Consider the following 22,083-nt stretch of genomic DNA (forward strand, 5'->3'; position numbering starts at 1 on the left):
AGGTAAAAGGTTAGTACATTAGATTTAGCTTAATATTTTATTTATTTAATTTGCTGCTATTGACAAAATTAACCATAGAGAAAAGTACCATCACACTAGTTGTTTCATATACCTATGGAAGCTTTGTGGATGTGGGGTTGCTGATATTTCTTTGCATTCATTGTTATTTTATAATAATCAACCTTAGTGCAGAGTTTGGAGAGTTTACTTGCAAGTTGGGTAAACTTTAATGTGTATTCAAGTTTCATTTTGCTTCCTATTTTGTGAGAAGTTGTAGTAGATGTAAATTGTTGTTAGTAGCAATTAATTACAACAAAAATGATGTATTTTCATGATGTAGAATTTTATAACAATTATATATTAGTTCTATGAAAGATTGCTAGAGTTCGGGGTGTTTCTAGAGTTCATTTCTATTGCAACTTTGTATTGTTTCTATTGTTTGTAGTTTTCAATAAACAAGTTTCAAAAGGGTTTTAAGATCTAATAATTTATTTTCCAAGGGACATTACATAGGTTGAACAAGCGATCAAGGAAAGCTCACACAAACTAACACCAAATTTGTAATGAATGTTCATTCCATCCTTGTCCCATCATTGCCAACTCACTACGAACATTAAAAAGATGCCATCCATGTTTTACCGAGTCCCTCTCTTCACTAGCTCATTTGCCACCCTTATTACCTTCGTGGTATATGTATGATATTTTAAGCTCTTCAAATTTCCCTATCAGCTCTTGAATCAACCTTAGCCATGTCCTCAATTTATAGTTGGGTGTCATGTTCTATTGAATTGCATTCACTATTATTAGTCAATCTCCTTCTAAATGCAGACAAATAGCCTTTACATCTAATCCACATTTTAATCCTAATAAGGCTACATGAAATTCAGCTATATTATTTGTAATTTCTCCCAAAAATTTTGCTTTCTCACAAAGGATTTTTCTGGAATGGTTCCTCACCACACACCCTGCACCACTTGGACCAGGATTTCCCCTCGATGCACCATGGAAATTGACCTCTACCCATCCCTCCTTCGAATCTTTGAAGACCACATGCTCCCTTGTGTTGTGAGGAAGATCAACCTTCCTTCACCCATTAATGAAGGATAGAATAAAATAATTATTAAAACACAACAAAAATAAGAAACGATATTTAAATAATTTAAAATATTAAGTAAAAATAAATAATTTTAAATAAAGACAATTAAAAAATTTAAAGATATTTTTAAGTTAATATGAGTTAAAGAGCAAGTTATATAAAATAAATAAATTAATTTGAGCACATTCAATAATGTAAAAATTGAGTTTTGTTATTAATTTTTTTTAGTCTTGCCTATCTATAGGTGGAGACTAATGTTTCCCTCTCCTCACCTTTTATATATATATATATATTTTATTTATTTTTCCCCAAACCGTGTAAAACATTATTCCATTATTCCATAGTTTATAGTTCACCATAATTAATTTATTAATATCATTTTCATTTAATTTTTACATTTTTTTGATTGGTCCTTATATTTTTGACTGGTTTTTTTCTCTTTAAAATTAAAACAAATGTCCAATCAAATATGAGCAGGAATAAGATTTAAATGATTTTCAAATATCTTATGTCGCCCTCCAATTACTTCACCGAAAGATCTACACACTGAACTACTTCCGAAAATAAGAGCCAAGGGAAAAGGGAATTGCAAAATGACAGGTTTTGGTGCGCTTTTGGTAGCGGCTGCAACAATTGTAACTATGGCCATCGGAGTTTACTACCACCTACATACACGGGCTTTGGAAATTGGACGACTTTATATACATACACGGGCTTTGGAAATTGGACGACTTTATATACATACAAGCAAAGGAATTGAGCGTGTTAGGAGGGTCCTTCCCTTCAGTCGGGGCAGGCCGAAGCTGGCCCCGCCCTCGCCTTCAGTCAGGCCCCTCTTGGGAGGGTCCTTCTCTTCAGGCGGGCGGGCCTAATGAAGGAGGGACAAGCGCCCCCCTAACGGGGGGGTGCGCACAAGGGAGAAAACTAAGAAACAAAAGAACAAAACTAAGAAGGTATAACGTAGGTGACCAGCAGGGGGCAACCCCCTAGGAGTGTGGGGGTCCAGGTTCGAGTCCTGGGTGGTTAGGTATCTGTAGGCATAGGGTGAACGCGACTCCCCCCCTCTTTAGTACTATTTGATTGCTCGATCAACCCCTTCAAATAGTAGGGTACGTTTCAACCGATTAGACGACTATAAGCCCCATTCTCTCTATTCAACCGAACCGATTAAACCATGGATGAAGAAAGAATAGTGGAGGGCTACTGTTTGCTCCTCAATTTGATGGTTTACATTTCTATGAAAATTCAATTTCCCGTTGAATTAAAAACTGTTCTGGATGTATTTGTATTGAAAATTACTATTATAGCATCTCCTTAGAACACAAATTTTAACTCTTTTACTAAATTCTAATAAAAAAATACCGTACATCATGGAATGACATTGGAGGCTGTTTTTATTACCGCAAATCAAAATGAATCAATATTTTCTTTGCAATTTTCTTCTAAACCCTAATGCAAATAAACCCTCTTATGAACCCTGTGATTGAACCTATTTTTCTTGGTGGTTTCGTTATATTTTTTTTAAAATTATTATTAATTATTATGATTTAATTTTTTTATAAATAAAACATTGATTCTAAAACTGAAAAAACAATATAATAATATTTGACATTATTTATGATATCAAAAGTGATAATGAAAAAATTTACATAAATAAAATTAATTTTTTTAAATCTTTTGATTTTTTTTAATTTTTTAATTTTTAGCCTTTTTACTACGATTTTACTTACAATTTTTAATGCAAAAGTCAAAATGTAAATTGTATCAATTTTAATATAGTTTACTTTAATCTTTTATTTGAATTATAGTTTTAATTTTTTAAATTTAATTTATTTATGAATTTTACTATATTTATATTCAATTTTATAATTAAAAAATTATTTGTTAATATCAAATTTATCTTTCAATTAATGTTATTATTGTTTGTAATATTAATATTTAATATTCTTATACTTTCCAATATTTACATTTAGATTAAGAAATAAAATTTTATTAACTAATATGATATTATAAAATAAAATAATATGATATAAACATGCTGCATTTAAAAAAATTAAATCTCGATATAATAATATTATATAGTTAAATGTTATATATTTAATTTTTTTATAAAATTATTATTCAATTATATTTATTTCATTTTTAAAACATATAATATAATTTATACTTATTATTTAATGCAGTATTTTAATATTATAAATTATTATTATATATTATATTATATACCTTCCTATATATTTATCTCTTCCTCTTTATATACATGTCTCTTCCTCCCCCTCTCTCTCCCTATCAAAAACATAACATGTCCGTATTGGCAATGGATCCTTATTACTCTCTATCACTCAATATCATCATGTAGATCTATCTTTCCTTCTTCCTCTTCCTCTACATCTTGCTATCTCTTCTACTTCATATCTCCCTCTCTATCTTCTCACCTCTCTATATTGGTTTGTCTCCCTTTTTGTCTCGCTCTATCTTCTTCCTACTTCCTCTATCTCTAGACACGTGTCCCTCTATTCATTTATGTCTCTCCCTCTTTATCCCCTCTTCCTCTGCATCTTGCTATCTCTTCTTCTTCTTTATATCTACCTCTCTATATCTATTTGTCTCCCTTTTTGTTTTGCTCTATCTTCCTCCTACTCCCTCTATCTCTAGACATGTGTCCCTCTATTCATTTATGTCTCTCCCTCTTTGTCCCTCTCACTATTCTTAGGCCTCTATATCTATGTCTCATTGTCTCTTTATTGCTATCTCTCCATATTTCTTGTCCCGAATCTCCCTTTATTGATCTTGTTATTTCATCCTCTCTCTCCACCTCTATATCTCTCCCTCACTCTATTTCTCTCTCTCTCTCTCTCTCTCTCTCTCTCTCTCCTTATTATGGACATAACATGAGCTTAATTATCTTCTCAATCAATAGGTTTTATTTCACTCGTGATTGGATCTTTGTAAGTGGATGCATAGTTGATTTGAAGATATCATTTCTTCATTAAGACCTTTGTTGCACAAACAACATCACTTGCTAAATGGCCTATCAATTGACCTCATTTTATACATAAGAGTATGGAACTAATAGACCAAAAAATTCCCCAATTGACCTTCCACACTTCTTTGGCATACCTATTGCACACCAAGGTGCGATTCCTAGTTTTATGCTAATATCAGATTACTCCATCAATTGTTTTCTTTCACTTTCATTGTTGAAATATCTGTAAGTTTGTTTCAACATCAAAACAAAAATCCCAGCTAACAAAAAGATAGTTGACTTAAGATACTAGACAAGCCAAAAACCACATAACATCAATCACTAAGCTCCTTATGAAATCTAAATAACAAGCAATACTTTTATTATTTAAAAAAAAAAACAATAATTCATCATTTTTTAGCAAATAAAACAGAGATAATACATAGAGTAATATAAATACATACTCAGTCAAAGCAAGAACTTCAAATTTGAGGACAAACCAATTAGATTCGCCAAGCGAGTAGGAGTTGGGGCGGATGCCAGCCCCTTGTTCACTACAATTAATAATCGATCCACCTGCAGAGTTCTATGGCAGCTCCGATCTGTAAACACCGTGCTGATTCATTTAACGAAAAGATGATGTTATCGGCACAGAACAACCCCAGGCTTCAACAGCCCTATGCCCTCAAAATAGGAGACCATTCTTCTTCTCTTTGTTCGTCATTCTCTTCATTATTTCATCTGCAGGGCGCTCTCTCAGATTCGATCCCGCCTCCTCAGCAGCCCCAGGCCTCAGAAATTCGAGAAGGCAAGCGCTTTTATTTATTTATTTTTTCTCCATTTTTGCTGGCTGTGTTTTTTTGTTCATGCGCTATAAATAGACAAAATTCTCCACCTTTGCATGCAACTGTTCCAATCCACGAATTCTCATATTTTCGTAACAAAATGTTATAATTTTCTCCGTAGAGATCATTATTTTGCCATCGCCAGCAGTAAATGTAATTTGTGTACTTTAATCGAAGCAGGTTTCTTCTTTTATTGGTAAGTATTGCTTGCAGTCTGACCAGGACTGACTTTCAGTTACGTCCGCCTAAGGATTAGCCTTGTCTGTTGAGTATGCCACAATCAACGACTTAACTGTAGAATGATATTTTTCAACAGTGTCAGTTCTCTTTGGAGAGAGGGGACACGTTAGTGAGGAAGCTCCAGGCTTTTATCATTGGAGTTCATCCTATTGTTTTGATCCTGACGCTTCACAATTCTAAGAAACAGTGTTTTGTTTTGAGTCTTATTCAAACTGATTAAACATCTTTAATTCTTGTTTTTCCACAACCAAAAGAGTTTTTGCGTTCTGAAATGATTTTGATTCTAGGGTTCATTCAACATCTTGTTGTCTGCTCAATGAAATTGAGCTTCAGACTGCTTTTTGAAATTTGAACTAGGGTTGAACTGAAAACTAGATTTCCCATTTCAGCAATTGCAACCCTTGCTTTAAGGTACACACAGAGTCCTCGCATTACCTTTCAGTAACTACAACTATGGAAATTCTTTGTTTAGACCAGTGGAATGATACAATATTTATACATAAGAATTAATTTTCTGTTTGGAAAAACGATGTCAACTTGTAAATAGCGTGAATTTTAATATTATTTGGACCTTCGATATGCATCTGAAAGGCTGCCAAGCAACAGACCTCTCTTATATTGTGATATAAAAAACTCGGAGTGTCCAAGAAACTCCACAGGCCAAAATTTTGGTTTGGACTCAGAACTTCACAAAAACTTAGAATATTAAAAAATTACATAAACTTCCAAAATAAACTTAAATATCATGCAGAATGCTTAATTTGAAGAACGAATAGGGAGATATTCAACTAGTTCTCATAGGAAGCTTTTGAACCAGTTTTTAAAAAAGGAGTACTATGCACTTCATGGTGTCATATGTGTATTATGATTGATTAATTGTCATTATTATTGAAAATTACAGACCCATACAAATATTTTACAAATTCCTTTGACTAAATCTCTATAGTGGTAGTGCCCTCAAACTAGATGGTAATTCTCAAGCATATCATAATCCAATGAAGCCCCTGCTAATTCTTCCACCTACTCTAGTGCTTGTGCGTCTACATACGCTGCTGATTCTGCTTATTTCCTCTTAGTTAAATTATCCACACAAAACATGGACTTCACATCCATGGCAATTAAATCTGAATAATGATTGATGTCATCGAAGTCAATCACATCATGAGTTTCTTTTCCCTTCACTATTTTGCTGTGAAATTGAAGGTTTTATTTAATAGAACCAAGGTCATTGAAGCACTTCTAGGTCAACTTATTGGGCTTCTTCGTGTGAATGCCCTCAAACGTGCTATAATTGCAGTTAGATGCAAAATTGCTAAAAAGATGAGACAAATGCAAATGTTAAGGCTTTGAAGGTTTGGTGTTTTTGCACCTTAATCTTCTCACCACAGATCTACAATAACAACATTTATAATTTTTTAAGTAAAATACGATTGCATGTATTAAACAAGTTTACCATCTATAAGTCTATGGTATAAATTTTGAAGGACAGTTTTTTTTTCTTGGTTATTTGATCATTCTCTTTTGAATGCATAGAGCCAAAGAAAATAATTTCCCCTCTGCACCTGCACCCTTGTTAATTTGCAACTCATCGAGAATTGTGTTTGTAAAGGCTTCTTTAGGCATCATTTCCTTAGTGCATGTGTTGAGCCCATCTATGACCTTTCATTGATTCTTAATGAATTGGAGAAGGAAAATTTGGGGAGCTTTAAATAATAGGGGGTTGCGTGTATGCTTTGGTGATATTGCTCGGTCCACCTCCAATCTTTTTTTTTTTTTTTTTTTTGAAAAAAAGGGTAAAAATTTATTCAACTCAAAGCAAGAAGTACATAGCAAAAGGCCCCAGGCCCAACAAATGACAAGCCACAAAGAGCAAGAAGAAATTTCAAAAGGAACCCCACAGAAAGAACATCTACATATACTTGTCCTCCATGATACTCTAAGAACATGGGCCCCTAGTCATCCACAACCCATCTCTCTTAGTTCTTTGAAGCCTACTTAGCTAGGCAATTTGCCTATTTGTTCCACTCTCGAGGAATATGACAGAAAGAAATATAATCCAAAGAGGAGCACAAATTCAAAATCTGTTTAGCCACTAAGGCTAAATGCCAAATAATTCCATCCAACTTTTGCTCATTCAACATATTCACCACAATCTGTGAATTAGTCTTGCAAATAATCTTCTTCCAACCAAGGGAACATCCTCTCTCCCCTTTATGAAGAATAGTTAGAGTCTCCATAAGATTATTAAAATGCTGCCATTTATATATGGAGAAAAAGAACACATCACCTCCTTCACTGCCCCTACCAATGTCACCAATTCTTGCATATCCAGGATTCCCCCTGGAAGAACCTATTATTAAAATATTCGATGTTATTGTGTTGTATTAAACAATGGAGACAAAGTCTTCTTAAATATATTTACACAAATGATGTTTCTAAAAGAAACAATCGTGAACTGAAACCAAAAATAGAATCTACCTAAGCAAACTAGACAACTAGATGACCATTAAAGAAACAATACATTATTCTAACACCCTCCTTTAATGGTCATCGTGCTAACTACCAAGAGAAAAAAAAGAGAAGGCTGCCCCCTTCTTCTTAGAACGCTCTGCGACAAGAGCTTGCCACTGACCCTCCCAGAATCTGCAGAACTTTTGGATATCTTCACAAATGAAAAATCATTACAAATCGTCCAACCTAATGCTGGGTAACAAAGGTATTACTCCCTGTAGCTAGAGTCACCGAGATGAAACCGAAACCATGATTTTGAGGAAAAATTGGTAAACCCTCAACAAACTTTTGTAGATGAGCACGATGCCCCAAATCAGACTGCAAGAAGACACGATTTTTGAGGAAAAAATCACCAAACCCAGAAACTGAAGATTACAACAAAGCATCGGTTTTATGGAAAAAATGGTAAAAACCCTAAGATAGGAACACCTGTAAACCCATGATTTTTGAGGACAAAATCATGCAACACCTAGAATCCCACGCGAACATCACGAATTAAAGATAACTAGACATGATTTTTGAGGTGAAAAATCGATCAAAAACCAAGATACAAAATCCGAGACATGGATCAAAATACAAAACTTCGTTTTTGAAGAAAAATGGTAAAACCCTTTTATAAAATGATTTTTGAGGCAAAAAATCGCACAAAACCCACAATAATTTTTTTAGGAGAAAATTATAAACCAAACAGAATAATATTTTTAGGATAAAAATTATAAAACCCACATTTTTTACAGAAAAAAATATATAAAACCAAAATAATTTTTTTTGAAGAAAAAAATATATAAAAACTATCAATAATTTTTTAAGGGACAAAATTATAAACCCACCCATTAATTTTTTTTAAAAAAGGGACAACAATTAAAAAACCCCAAAATATTTGCCCCCAAAATCTTCACGTGACACAATACTAGGCATCACATGGCAAAACAACAGGAGATCGTTATGAAAGCCGCAGGAGATCGTGAAACCCTAGCCATTGAACAGAAAAAAAATATCGTGCAAACCATGATTTGCAGTGTTGGTGTTGGAAATAAGCCACATCCGGACCGACGATGGACTGATCCAAGAGGGGCCAGTAGCTCAGTGGCAGAGCACTTCAGCAGCGTATGGAAGGTCTTAGGTTCGAGTCCTAGCTGGTCCATGTCTCAACATGGTATCAGAGCCAGGTCCAGGCTAGGAGCCCCAAGCACACAAGAGGTGTGGCTTAAGGGGGGGTGTTGGTGTTGGAAATAAGCCACATCCGGACCGACGATGGATTGATCCAAGAGGGGCCAGTAGCTCAGTGGTAGAGCACTCCAACAGCGTATGCAGACCAGAGAACGCACCAAAACACAGGCACGAAAAACATGAGGGCAGAAAATGGCCGTCGTTGCTCTCATAAACACTGACACAGTTTAGCAAACTCTAGATGCGCCAAGCGAAAATAATTCCAAAAACCCTCGAATAGAGGTCATGTGCAGAACAAAAAACAAGTCGTAGGTCGCGGAAAATCCAAAATGCGGGCACAAAACCCTCACCAAAGACCATGGTGCGCACAGAGGGAAGCCCTCAAGTTCGAGCACCCACGAGTAGCAGTGCGAAAAACCCTCATGAACACCCTTGACTCACGAACAAAAAACACGAGGACATAAGTCAAATGGCACCCAAAGCACTTCGATAGCACGTGGATCAGGCATAGAGAAAAGAATAGACGCTGTCTAAAACAACAAACACCAAAAAAATTTGGAAATTGCGTTGCCACCACCGTGAAAATTGCCACCGCATGCAAAAAAAAAAGAGTAGAAATCGCAGAAGAATCCCGACCCGGGTTGGACTCAAAAACACTTCCAATGTGGGTCAGAAAAATGAAAATCGCTTGCAAAATGCCACGAGTTAACAAAAAACCCTCAACACTCGAATTTTCAGAAACCCTTGATTCTGAAAATAACTTCCAAAATACTGGGCCCTCCCATGAGGGAATCAGTCCCAGACAATCGAATTCCGCTTTGATACCATATTATTAAAATATTCGATCTTATTGTGTTGTATTAAACAATGGAGACGAAGTCTCCTTAAATAGATTTACACAAACGATGTTTCTAAAAGAAATAATCGTGAACTGAAACCTGAAATAGAAACTACCTAAGCAATCTAGATAACTAGATGACCATTAAATAAACAATACATTATTCTAACAACACCATCAATGTTAACCTTGAAAACTCCCTTAGGAGGAGGAAGCCATTGCCCCTTTGGTCTGTCATGGTCTTTTTGGATTTTCTGGTTTAGGACTTCAAAAAGGATAAAAGAGGATAGGGTTTAGGAATTCTAACTAATTCTAGGAACTCAAGAGACGGTGTAGACTGGGTAACAATGCTTTGTTTCACCACACTTGGGACAACTACGCAAAGTATGTGCAATCTTCTAGGATTGTGCTTATGATTTTCACACTTAGGAATAATACCAACAATTGAACAATATTTTTCCAAGTAGAAGTTAAACATCCACATTAAAAGCTCACGCTAACTTTACACATAGAATGGAAATCATCCATCCAAAGAAAGTATGAGCAAAATCTCACCAATCTATACTATCAAATCTATCATTCATCTAACAACTTCAAAGCAAATAACTTAAGCAAATTTAATCTAAGTGTTGAAGGAAATATGCAACCATGCAACCATTTAACAATAAAAAGATCTCAAGACAATACTGATAATGAACTTTTATTACTCCAACAATTTCTAAATCTCTCCACACTGAATGAAATGAGAGAATGAGTTTATTTAGAGTTTCGGAAAACAAATGAAAAAGGCCGAGATCAATCTAAGATCCACGTTCGAGATCAAGACAACCTAACCCTAATTAGAGTTTCCCAGAATAAGATCCAAGATCAACTGGAAATGAGACAAGTGGCACAAGATGCTATCTTTTAGGATTGCACTCCCTTCTTTTGATATTCGATAAACCTGGACACAATTTGGTCAACTTCCTCCATTGTGACATGTGGCAACATGTTGATCCTGAATTCTAATCCTTCCAAGTCATCTGCACATAGAGCAAAAGTGATTTCCCAGTCTAGTTCTTGCTTATGGAAAGCATCTCTGATGGATAGGAGGTTTGATGCCTTAGCCAAGGTTCGATACCTTAGCCAAATTGCTCTTCAAGATTGGTCCTGTGATGGCAAAGAAGATGTCTTGTGTTTTGACCTTCAGATTCTCCAACTGCATATCCCTTTCTCCGATAGTTTCTTTCCCAAGTATCTCTGCGACTATAACGAAAATCTTGTCCTGAATTGCCTTTATTTGTTCTTCTATTCTATTAGCATCACCCTTTACCTTTTCTAAGACTTCATTGCGCGCAACCAATGTCTAGTGCCAATTGTTGAAGTCATAGGCGGCCCCTGCTTCAATTACCTTTCCATTAACCAATTCTTGTGGCGGTACTCCTTTCAGCTCTCTAAGGCATGGGATAATTCTATCTTGGATATCCTGGAAGTCAGCCCACGCTTCTGCCATGTTCACAACCCTGGAAAGTAAAGAAGAGGTTTGTTCATATGCTGATGATATTCCTTCCATAAACGTGGCTGCTTCTTTTCTTATACTTTCCATCCAATCTTTAGTCTCTCTGGCTGTCACTGCTTCTTCCTCAGAACCTCTAACTACCGGTTGTGAATTCAAAAGTGGAAGAGCCTCTGGATTGGCTTGATTGAGTGGCTTAGTTAAGTGCTGAATATATTCTCTTAAGCGCTCAACTTCTCTTTTATGTTCATTCTTCTTTCCTACTTCCCTATCCAGTCTTGCTTTTAGGAAGCAACTGAATTGTTTAAATCCTCAGCTTCCTGCTTCTTGGTAGTTGGTCCCAAATTGGATGTAGTGATTTCATATTCATGGGGACCAATATCTCCCTTTGCCTTGTCTACTTTTGGCACTGCAATATGTACTGTTCGGCATCCTGTTTCATTTCTCTCGATGGTGGAGAATTTTCTGGCTGGTTTCTTCACAACAGTTTGCTCTAATCTGGCCAAGAAATCAGCCATGTCATCTTCTTCTTGTTCTCCTACTACTTGTGTTTTTATTTTCAATCTCTCCCTCGGCCAATCGGGAACAGTGGGCTGCTCAATGCCTTCTACTTCTTGGTTGCCTTCTATTTCTTGGTTGCTTTCTTTACGTGCAATACCTCGGAGAGCGGAAATCATTCCCTCTTGAAACTCTCCTTCTTTAACATCCATTTCATTTTCTGATTCTAGAATTTCTGTGCCAGTAGGAGACGACGGTTGTTCATCTTCTTGATGGACTGATTCTATATTCTCCTCATGGATTGGGAAAGGAATTTCCATCTCTGCCAACGACTGATCAATGGCCAATACATCTATGTTTGCAGATGCGGCAGAACGAGATGGTTCCACCCTTTGTTTCTTTTGAACAGGTTCTTCAGTCACAATTGCGCTTCCTTCAATTTTTGAAGAACTTCCCACTTCTTTTTGTTTTTCACTTTCAATTTGTTTGGCACTTTGAGAAGCTTCAGCATTTGAGGAACATTCCTCTGCTTCTCCCATAAAGTCATACGTCAAGTTCACTTTTCTTCTTCTCAGCCTTTGGATTTGCTGATCAACCCACCAATGGGAATAGTTTTCTACTGGTCGCATCAAGGTAGCTAAGTCAACATGTTTAGGTTATGGCCATTTGATAGGATGGAGAGGCGCATCCTCATCAAAGCGTGGCTGAGTGCACCCTTCACTTTCTTCCACTTGATCTAGCACAGGGAAAAGTTCAGTGATCCTGATCAAACAAATTGGCAACTTAGACCACATCCTTTTCTGACAGCATACTCATCAACATCATCTGCCCAGCAGTCTTCTATATCCACTCTATGTCTAAATCTTTCTCCATTCACTGATTCGATATTGCCGTGAGGATCAAAGGTTGCCTTGGATTTGTAAAAGGTAAAAGAGTACCATTGCATCTCCAATCTAGCTGTTTCAGTTGCTTGTGCTGAAGGACAAGATTCTAGCATGTTTCCAATAAAGAATGGAAAAGAGATAGCAGCCTTCTGTCTTATTCTCTTGAAGCTCTGATATGTTTCTAACTGTCTGAGAACTTCCAACAAAACCATCTTGTTGGTTGGATAGATTGGCAGTCGGTAAGGACAACTAGTGAAACCTTGGATTTTGATATAAGTGAACTTTGGAAACTGGATAAACTAGGATCCGTACTTGCTGATTAGACTTTTTTATTCAGGAGAAAGTCTCTTATGAGTACCTCCTTGCAATGTTCTTGTGATATACATGAGGAACACATCATTCACCCATTCGAAATGACTTTTCTCCTTGAACTGCAGTTGAGGATAACAATCGTATGAGCGGAATTCATTCTCACCACTTCCAACTATGCCTTTGCAAATCAGTCCTAAATATCTATAGGTTGCAGCCAGTAGATAGATTATGTAAGAAGTCATGTAAAATGTTTTTGTTCTCTCCAAGTTCATCAACTGTTCATGAAGGTTGTCGCTGATTATGCGAGACCAGTTAAATAACTTGGTTCCTGAGGTGATTTCATCCATGAAATAATACATCCATTTGTGGAATGGTGCACCTTCAGGGCTGCCCATTATTCTGTTCAGTAGCAGGATGATATCACCATATTTTTGCTTGAAGTAAGGACGCAGCAGATGCTTTGACACTTTCCCTTGAGGGCTTTTCTTCTCTAACCAAGACTTGTTAACATTCTTGCAGCATAGAGTTCAGACTGACTGTCATAGCATGTGGCCTTACTATGACTTGGTATGCCAAATGTCTCTTGAGTGGATAATTCTGAAAGATAAGCCAGGGCTCTTCCATCTGGTGCAATTATCTCTCTTGATTGTGTGTTATAGTGCAAGGCACATTCAACTATCAGCTCAACACACTCCTTGGCTGGTGGAAATCTAGCTGCCTAGACAATTCCATTCTGCATCATCTTGCGAGCAATAGGTGTAGGAATGTGTCTACCATGTCCACACATTCTTTTCTTAAATTCCTCCAAATCAACATGTTCGAGGTCTGTGTCAGTGATGTTCTTCCATTTGGATTTGATCTTGGATTTCAACTGTGCTCCCTTGTTGGCGAACTTCATTGGTGCTTCCTTGGTCATCCACCTGAAAAACACATAAAAACTAAATATTATTTTCAGATTTTAATTCTGATTTTTTAATCCTCTTTTCTGAAAATTTTACTTTCAGCTTGTTAAAAGGTTAAGTTTCTGCGGTTTGGCCAAGAAATTGATAAAATTGAGGAAAATAAGAAAGAAAGGTAAGAAAATTCAGTCAAATTGAATCTTTGAATGACTGAAATCTACCTTCTACTCCGAAAATCTGTCTTAATTAGAGAAAGCACTCAATTTCTTGACCTCTAACACTTACAAGATTTTCACTTCTTGAAAAATTTCTCTCCAAAAATTCAAAAATCACAAATTTCGAGAGAAAATGATAGGGAGGCAGTGCAAGTGGAATGCTCAAGTGACTTATATGTTCACTAAGTATAGGACCTTACTGTTTTCAAGGATTTGTTGCTGTAATCAGAGTGCAAAGGTTCATAGACCATCTCAAACTTCCTCTTGTTTCACCTCCTTAAGTCAAGACCTCTTGTATGCTGAAAGGCTTCAACCCCATAACCACTCTGGCTTGCTAAAACTATGTTCTTGGGGTCTGTCCCACAAAAGGTGTTAAATTCATGTGAGGACAACTTGTTTCAACTGGCATTGATGTCTTTTGTGCTTTTCATTCACCATTCGTGTACCCGATTTGACCAAAATTCAATTTTTAGGCCTAAAAAGGCTACAAGCAATTAGCCCTCCTTTTGGGGTTTTGTGCTCACCCTGTTCAAGCGATGGACTTCCAGACTAAAAGGTTTATATTTTTGGATACCCTTTTGGGAGTTCTTGAAGATTCATCAAGTTTGGGGGTCCCTAAGTCCTTCTCCATGTCTGTCCCAAAAATGGGCATAAAAGGAGGGTTTTGGAAGGGTTTGTTGTCAAAAACCACATTTCAAGCTTGGGAACCTCAAAATGATTCAAAGACACCTATTTCTACCTTGCTGTTGGTTAACAAGACCATAACCAAAAAGGTTTAAACCTCACAAAGTGAAGACCAAGATTTTCATGATATGCATACAAAGGAAATGCAACATTTGACAATTTTACACTTTTGCCTTCCACAAGCACTTTTTTTTTTTGCAAAATTCCAATTATAACAGAAGCATATGAACATAAACGACATTAGAGACAAGAAGGAATCCAATTTGCCCTGCACAAAAGGCATTAGGCAAGTACAAATGGTAAATAGTTCACTGTCAAGTAAATGGGACTGCACTTTTCCTCTTTTCACTGTTTTTCCATTTTGGACCTGCACTTTGCAATGTTAAAACACATATTTGAAGGTTTGTTTGTGCTCTATAAGAAATTCTCTGTCTTCTTCATACATGAAGTCCTTCATACTTGCAATTTGAAGAGGAGAAAATCCATTTACAACTTCAACAATATGCAAAAATCAGTCATACTTGACTGTGGCAGCCTGCTGGGCGTTTTACATTTTTTTTATTTTTGCCTAAGGAGATCATTGTTTGATCTTGGCTTTTACATTACCCAAGAGCAGGGCTTACTCCTTTCTTGTACTTGTTTACAAGCAAACAAAGTATGGACAGAGGTTTTCACACCGATGAATGGTGGAGAGCAAACTAGGAAAGAAAACAACTACCAAACAGTGACTCACTGTTTTGGCTTACAATTCATGAAACTGAAACATATAACCTTCCTCTTCCAGACTTAGGAAGTCTCTTTGCTTTCTCACAACACTTAGACAACACATATGTCTGTTCACCAAAAGGATGCAAATGCTATGGGAGAGCAAAGCATCATACTTGTGCAAAGACCCTAGCCAAATGGCTTACTTGCCTAGGGCTCCATGGCCACAAAACACCTTGTACCTGCACTCTTGAAACCAAAACTCATATTTACATAATGTACAAATTGACCAACTGGTTCTTGAGAATCCATGAACACTTTAAGACTCCAAGAAACCAAGTTGGTCAAGCATTCTTGCCCAAATTCCTAGACTGGGCAGTGAAACTGTGAAATCAAAACAAATTTGCTACAACTTCAAAACTTAATCAAATTTAATGCCACCAAAGGGAAAAGTTTAGGAAAACATGTTAGAATCAGAAAAGACAAGAACAGTATGGACAAGTACAGCAGGTGTACGGACTACTCTTCACATGGAGCCAAAAACTAGAGAAAACCAAGTAAAAACTAGTGCAAGTTTGCAAAACTTCTCATAACTTCGAATGATCAACCCTTACAAAAGTTAAAACAGGAGTTTAAATACCTCTCCAAGTTGGTTAACCTCCTATACGGACAGGTACATGTCCAAAGGCACTTAATTTTGACATTTTGATGCCTAAATGACAACTTTTGGTGCCTAGAAAATGCAAGATTGACCTCCAAAACTAACCATCATCAAAAAACACTTCTTATACCTTAAATCCAAACATAAAACATGTCTAAAACCTTTCAAAAACAAAAACACACTAAAAACTCACTTTTTACATCATTTTGCCAGGCAACACCAAAACTGACAATTTTGAGCAAAAGTTGAAAACAGGAAACCAAAACCACACAATGAGTTCAAAACTCATCCAAACAACCTAGAACAACTTCAAAAAGCATGCTAAACAACTTTCCAACTTAAAATAACACAAATCAAACCTGAGATGAAAAAGAAGCTGAGAATGAGCTAGGTGCTCTTGCACCAGAAAACTTTTCTTCAATGCTCTCCAAATTCTCAACCTGAGTAGTGAATTGTGAAATGAATTGGTTGAGAATATATAGAGTTTAGGGTTCTTATACTTAGAAGTTTTATTTTTGTTTTTTAATTTTATAATTTTTTTAATTTTTTTTTAATCTTTCCAAAATGGAAAATTTTTATTTTCTCTCAAAATTCCATCCTTCGCCAAAAAAGCAAAGAATCTTCTAGAATTTTCTTTTAATTTCCAAAATTCTTGAATTTTTTGAAATAATTCCAAGTGTTGAAAAATATTCCTTCAAAATAATCTTAATTTTGGAAAACAATTAAAAATTTATTTCACGTGTCAAAATTATTTTCCAACTTGCTGGTCTGATTTCATGTGTAATTTGTGAAAATTTGTCTTCTTCTAGGTATGGCAAATTTTTATCTTTTGTTAGGCATCTTCACATATTCCATTTATGCCTGGATGAATGAATTTGTGTCTATGCTTGATTTTGGACAAGGGTATGGACAATTTTTCAGTTTTGTCTTATGTCTTGATTGCTGATATGTCATGCTTTAGGGTTTTTTGTCTGGAAAGAATTTGTTTCAATCTTTACCTTCCATGCCTTGGCATGCTTCATGTCAATTGGTTTTGCTCTTGGATTTGGAATGTTCTTGGACAACCATCCTCTCTTGTGTTTGGCAGTTTGGAAAAGTTTGGACAGTCATATGTCTTGCATGTCTTAATGAGCTTTCTTGTCTTTGGCGGATTTGGAATATGATCAGACAATTTGTCTTGCTTTTATCCTTGATCTCGTTTATATGGCGAACTTGGAAGAATTCATGTCATCCTTATGCTTGCTTGGCAGGTTTCATCTTGTGTCATGTTTATTGTCCAACCGTAGGCAGACTTGGATCATATTATGCCATGTTTTATAGGACAGATTTCGAACTTTGGATTGATTGTCATGCTTGAATGCTTGGAAAGGCGGAGTTCTTAGTCCATTGGACAAGTTTGTTTTGTGCTTTCTCTATTTATTTAGACAAAACCTTTGCTAGAGGAGGAGGAGTTGGAAGATTCTTTGCCATTTTCAATAATTTCTTGTCAATCTGTCCAAGTAAACTTGCAAGAATTCTGGACAGTCTTTTGATAAGTTCGCTTTATTTGTTTGCTGATCATGTCTTCTTGGAAGCTTTGGAGCTTCTTGACTAGGTTAGAAATATAACGAATCTCAGACAAATTCCCTCAAGGTTAGGAGGACTTTGATGAATCTTTGCCAACTTTATCTTCCCCTATGCCAAGTAGTTGAACACCTCTCTTCATGCCTTAAGCGAATTTGCTTTGACATTATTCATGTCAACTTCTTCTCTTTGAACATGGCAAACTCATGCTTTATTTCTTATCTCTATGGTGGATTTTATTTTATCTATCTGAAATCTGATAATCTGGTCAAGTTCTATCATGTTTAGAAGCTGCTTGCTTTGCTCATCCTTGGCGAATTTTGACATAGGCTTATGCTTTGAATTTTGCTTGGAAGCTGCTTGGCAAATAAAGAAATTTATAATGAAGTAAAAACTATGTTTTATAGCTCCTTGGCGGATTTAGGAAGCTTTATCCCTTGCGTTATTCGAACTTTAGAAAGTTCCTTCAAACATAGCGAACTTTGGAGGCTTCATGAAGTCTTGCCTAAGCTTCATCTTCAATTTGGGCAAACTTTAGGAAAGTTTTATTTGTTTTGTCCTCTTTCTTTTTGGAAGCTTTGGAAGCTTCATCAATTTGTGCGATTTTTAGAAAGCTTTATTTGCTTTCTTCTATCCCTTTGCTCTCTTCTAGAATGTGAGTTTGGGAAAGCTTTATTTGTTTTTAGATGCCATGTCATAATATTTCTAATTCAAAACCCAAACGAACTTTCTTTATTAGCTTTATTGGTCAATATTTTTGATTTTGATTTTGCTATCTTTAAAGCGAATTTGTGGATGCCATGTCACTTGTTTTATTTGCTTGGGCGAACCTTGGTGCCATGTCATTAATATCATTGCCAACTTGGCAATTCTCACGTCAACTTCTTTATTCCAACATGACGAGTTTGGGTGATGCATACCAACTTGGAAGGCTCCTAGGCGAACTTGGATGAGCCTTAGACAAGGCGGAGTTGGCATAACTCTTGCCATGTTTTTATGTCTTGATGCCTTGAGTGAACATAGACAATCATCTTTCCAACTTGCTTCACACTTTCATGCCAGTTTATTTTCAACTTGATTATGTTTGCTTAACCCCACGTAGGAGTTTGACTTACTACTGCCATGAGTTAACTAACCAATGATAGGAGTTTACCATGTGTTGGACAATTTTGCTTGATCATGAGGCGGACCTTGAAGACTGTCAGACATCCTTGTGTATGAATGAGCTTAACCTCTGATAGGAGTTTGATTCATCATTGCCATGAGTTAGTTAACCCTTGGTAGGAGTTTACCAAGTGTTAGACATTTTTGCTTAGACAACTTCCTTTTGCCTTGGTGAACCTTGATCATGCTTGGATATCTTCCATGCTTGACATTCTTGGGCAGACTTGAGTGATCATCTGCCATTTTCATTTCTTCAATTTAGGCGAAATTTTCAATGTGCCATCTCCTTTATACTTGATCAGCAATTCATCTGGAACAAAACCCTAATTAGGGTTTCCACTTTGCTTTTTGCACTTGGAGACCTAATTTTTGAAATATGAGAACATGGGTAGTAATAATTTGGCATGGAGATCAAAACCCTAATCTCGGAAAAAAGCAAAAAAATAAACCCTTGCTTTTTACATGAAGGCAAAATTTCTCGAATCTGAAGACATGGGCAGGACTGATAAAACCTAAAGAACGAAACCCAAATCTCAGAAAAAAGCAAAAAATTTTCGAAGCCCCTGCTTTTTAATACCTAGATACAATATTTTCAAATTCCGACAACATGGGCAGAGATGAAATGACCAGAGGAACAAAACCCATATGCCACTTGAAAAAAAAACAGAAAAAAGCAAAAAATTCTAAAAATAGAAAGTTGTCAGAAATGACCCAAAGCAATTGCGATCCTTGTCCTTCAGACCTAAGCATTTTGACAACATTTATACATGATTTTGAGCATGATTTCTCTATTTGGGCTCGGGATGACTTCAAAACTCTAACTCAAAACTCTCAAAGAACATAGATTTACGAAACTGCAGAGCTAGGACAAACCCCTAAAAAGCGGAAAACTGGGGGTCCCCATCTGCAATGGGGCGATGTGTGAATTAGGTCACATTTTGCCACAACTCTCTGCGTTGAGATCCCACAAGGGGAATCCCAAGATAGACTAGAGGAAGAGAGCCAATTTGAAATCTAAGAATATGAGCAATCCCGCTCTAAATAAGTTGAGGGGTATTAAAGAAGATAAAAGATTGGGCCTCATTAATTTTTTGGCTTGAGGTAATCAAGCAAATATTCAAAGTTCTCGGAAATTTCACTACTTCATTGATTTTGGCCATGCCCATCAAGGCTGTATCATCAACAAACTGAAGACGAGAATGAGGGGGTAAACTATTGCACCAGCTCCAACCTTGAATCAAACCTTGTCTAACACGAGAATGATAATAAATAGATAGGGAGAAAGAGAATCCCCTTGCTGAGGACCCTTGGAAGCACTGAACAACTCAGATGGCTCACTATTAATAAGAACTGAAAAGGAGGTGGAGGTAACACAACTCATGACTCAATTAATTGAATCACCACCAAATCTAAAAGCTAGGAGAACTTTCCGTAAGAATGTCCATTTAACTCTATCATAAGCTTTTGCCATGTCAAGTTTGATGAACATGGCCTTCTCCTTAGAGGTCACCATAGAATGAATGGCCTCCACAACAATCACAATCCCATCAAGAATTTATCTACTAGCAACAAAACCACCTTGCTCATTTGAAATCAAAGCTTTGAGGAACAACTTGAGTCTTTTTACAATCAATTTAGTGATAATTTCATAAACCACATTACGAAGAACAATGGGTCTAAAATGATCTAGACTATTTGCATTATCTCTTTTAGGAATAAGAGCCAGAAAAGTAAAATTCATGATTTTAACATTTGTTTATTTTTTTGCGACTCCTATACCATGTCCAAAAGATCCAATTCGAAAATCTCCCAAAACTCCTGAAAAAATTCAATTGGAAAGCCATCAGGGCTTGGGGCTTTTCCTTTTTTCATATGAAACACTACTTCCTCCAATTCTTGTAGTGAGATGGGATAAATGAGAGCCGCATTCATCTCATTAGACATCAGTGAGGGAATGCAATCCAAAATAGAGATTTAATTTTTGCTTGCAGGGGAGAGTTCTTAGTAAACAAAGCAAAGAAATACGAAGAAGCCTCTCGAGAAATCTTTCTCATTGAGGAAAGTTGAGTACCTTTTGAGGACACAAGAGAGGTAATATGATTACCATTTCTTCTAGCTTTAACAAAATTATGAAAAAAGGCCTTATTCCTATCCCCATTCTAAAATCAATCAATACTTGACTTTTGCTTCCAAAAAATATCCCCACAAAGCTCCCATTCCTCCAACTCCTTAATAGTTGCAAACTCCTCTCTACTTAGCTCCAAAGTTAGTCCTTGATCCCAAATCAAGCGATTGATAGTATCTAAAGGAGTTTGAGTTGACATTTTGTTGAAGTGAAGGTTACCAAAGCATTGCCTATTCCACATCTTAAGCTTATATTTCACATATTGCAATTGTTTAACAAAGGAATACATGGTCTTGCCGTAAGCGGGCTTCCCTTCATACCACCAATCAATCATTAAGTCGTAGAGAGAAAGATCTTGTAGCCACATAAGTTGAAACTTAAAAGAGGGGTTCTTTGAAGCCCTAAAAGAAACAACTGAGAATTTGTTCGACCAATGATTAGAATCTCTCCAATCCAAGATCTTTGAGCTAGTAGTCCACCTATCACCCATCCAATAGCAATAGACAAGAAATCTATCAAGCCACTTTGCAATAGCATCTTCACCACTTTTTCTATTGTTTCAAATGAAAATACCATTATCTGGCTTCATATCAATAACATTCAAGAGATCAATATTATCCCTAAGGAGGTCAGTAGATAGATCCAGCCTGACTATGCCCCCTCTTTTTTCCTGCAAGTTAGAAACCGCATTAAGGTCACCAGCCACAATCCAAGAAAGAAAGTATACCAGAGATTGGACAAATCTAATGTGAGCCCAATTTTGCGATTTGCCCAAGAGATCAATAGGAGCATAAACATTAGTGAACAAACAAGTTTCACCTAAATCCAAACTAGAGGCAACCATAGAAATAGAAGAACAACTTGATATTAACAACTTTTCTTGGGTCTCCAAAACAAGCCAAAACACTAGAGCTACCTTGTGCCTTGACACATTGATAAGAGCCACGAGACTAGATTTTAGGAGCTCTGCTTAACGAACCATACATTGTCAATTTGGTTTCTTGATAAAAACAATATGAGGAGATGAGAGTCAATCAACTCATGAATAGCCTTTTGTCTAGGGATGCTATTTATACCCCTTACATTCCATGATATGACAATCATTTATGAAATTGGGAGAAATGGGAGTCAATGGTCTTCATCGACTTGAATTCCACCAATGTTTTACTAATTAACTTCACCTTCTCCTGGTCTTTCTTATGCCCCACCTTCA

At 36.3% G+C, this 22,083-nt stretch overlaps 1 protein-coding gene across 2 annotated transcripts in view; it reads left to right on the forward strand.

Annotated features, from left to right (window-relative positions):
* Positions 1-4,535: 4,535 nt before the first annotated feature.
* LOC131070933 (probable UDP-N-acetylglucosamine--peptide N-acetylglucosaminyltransferase SEC) overlaps positions 4,536-22,083 on the forward strand; it is a 104,035-nt gene continuing 86,487 nt past the window's right edge. Inside the window, exon 1 of one of the 2 annotated variants that reach the window (XM_058006628.2) lies at positions 4,536-4,869. In XM_058006628.2, coding sequence (XP_057862611.2) covers positions 4,650-4,869 — 220 coding nt within the window. In that variant the 5' untranslated portion in view covers positions 4,536-4,649. The remainder of the gene's footprint in view (positions 4,870-22,083) is intronic. The other variant, XM_058006627.2, reaches the window with a different exon arrangement.

Source organism: Cryptomeria japonica, chromosome 1 (assembly GCF_030272615.1).
Source record: "Cryptomeria japonica chromosome 1, Sugi_1.0, whole genome shotgun sequence".
NCBI lineage: Eukaryota > Viridiplantae > Streptophyta > Pinopsida > Cupressales > Cupressaceae > Cryptomeria > Cryptomeria japonica.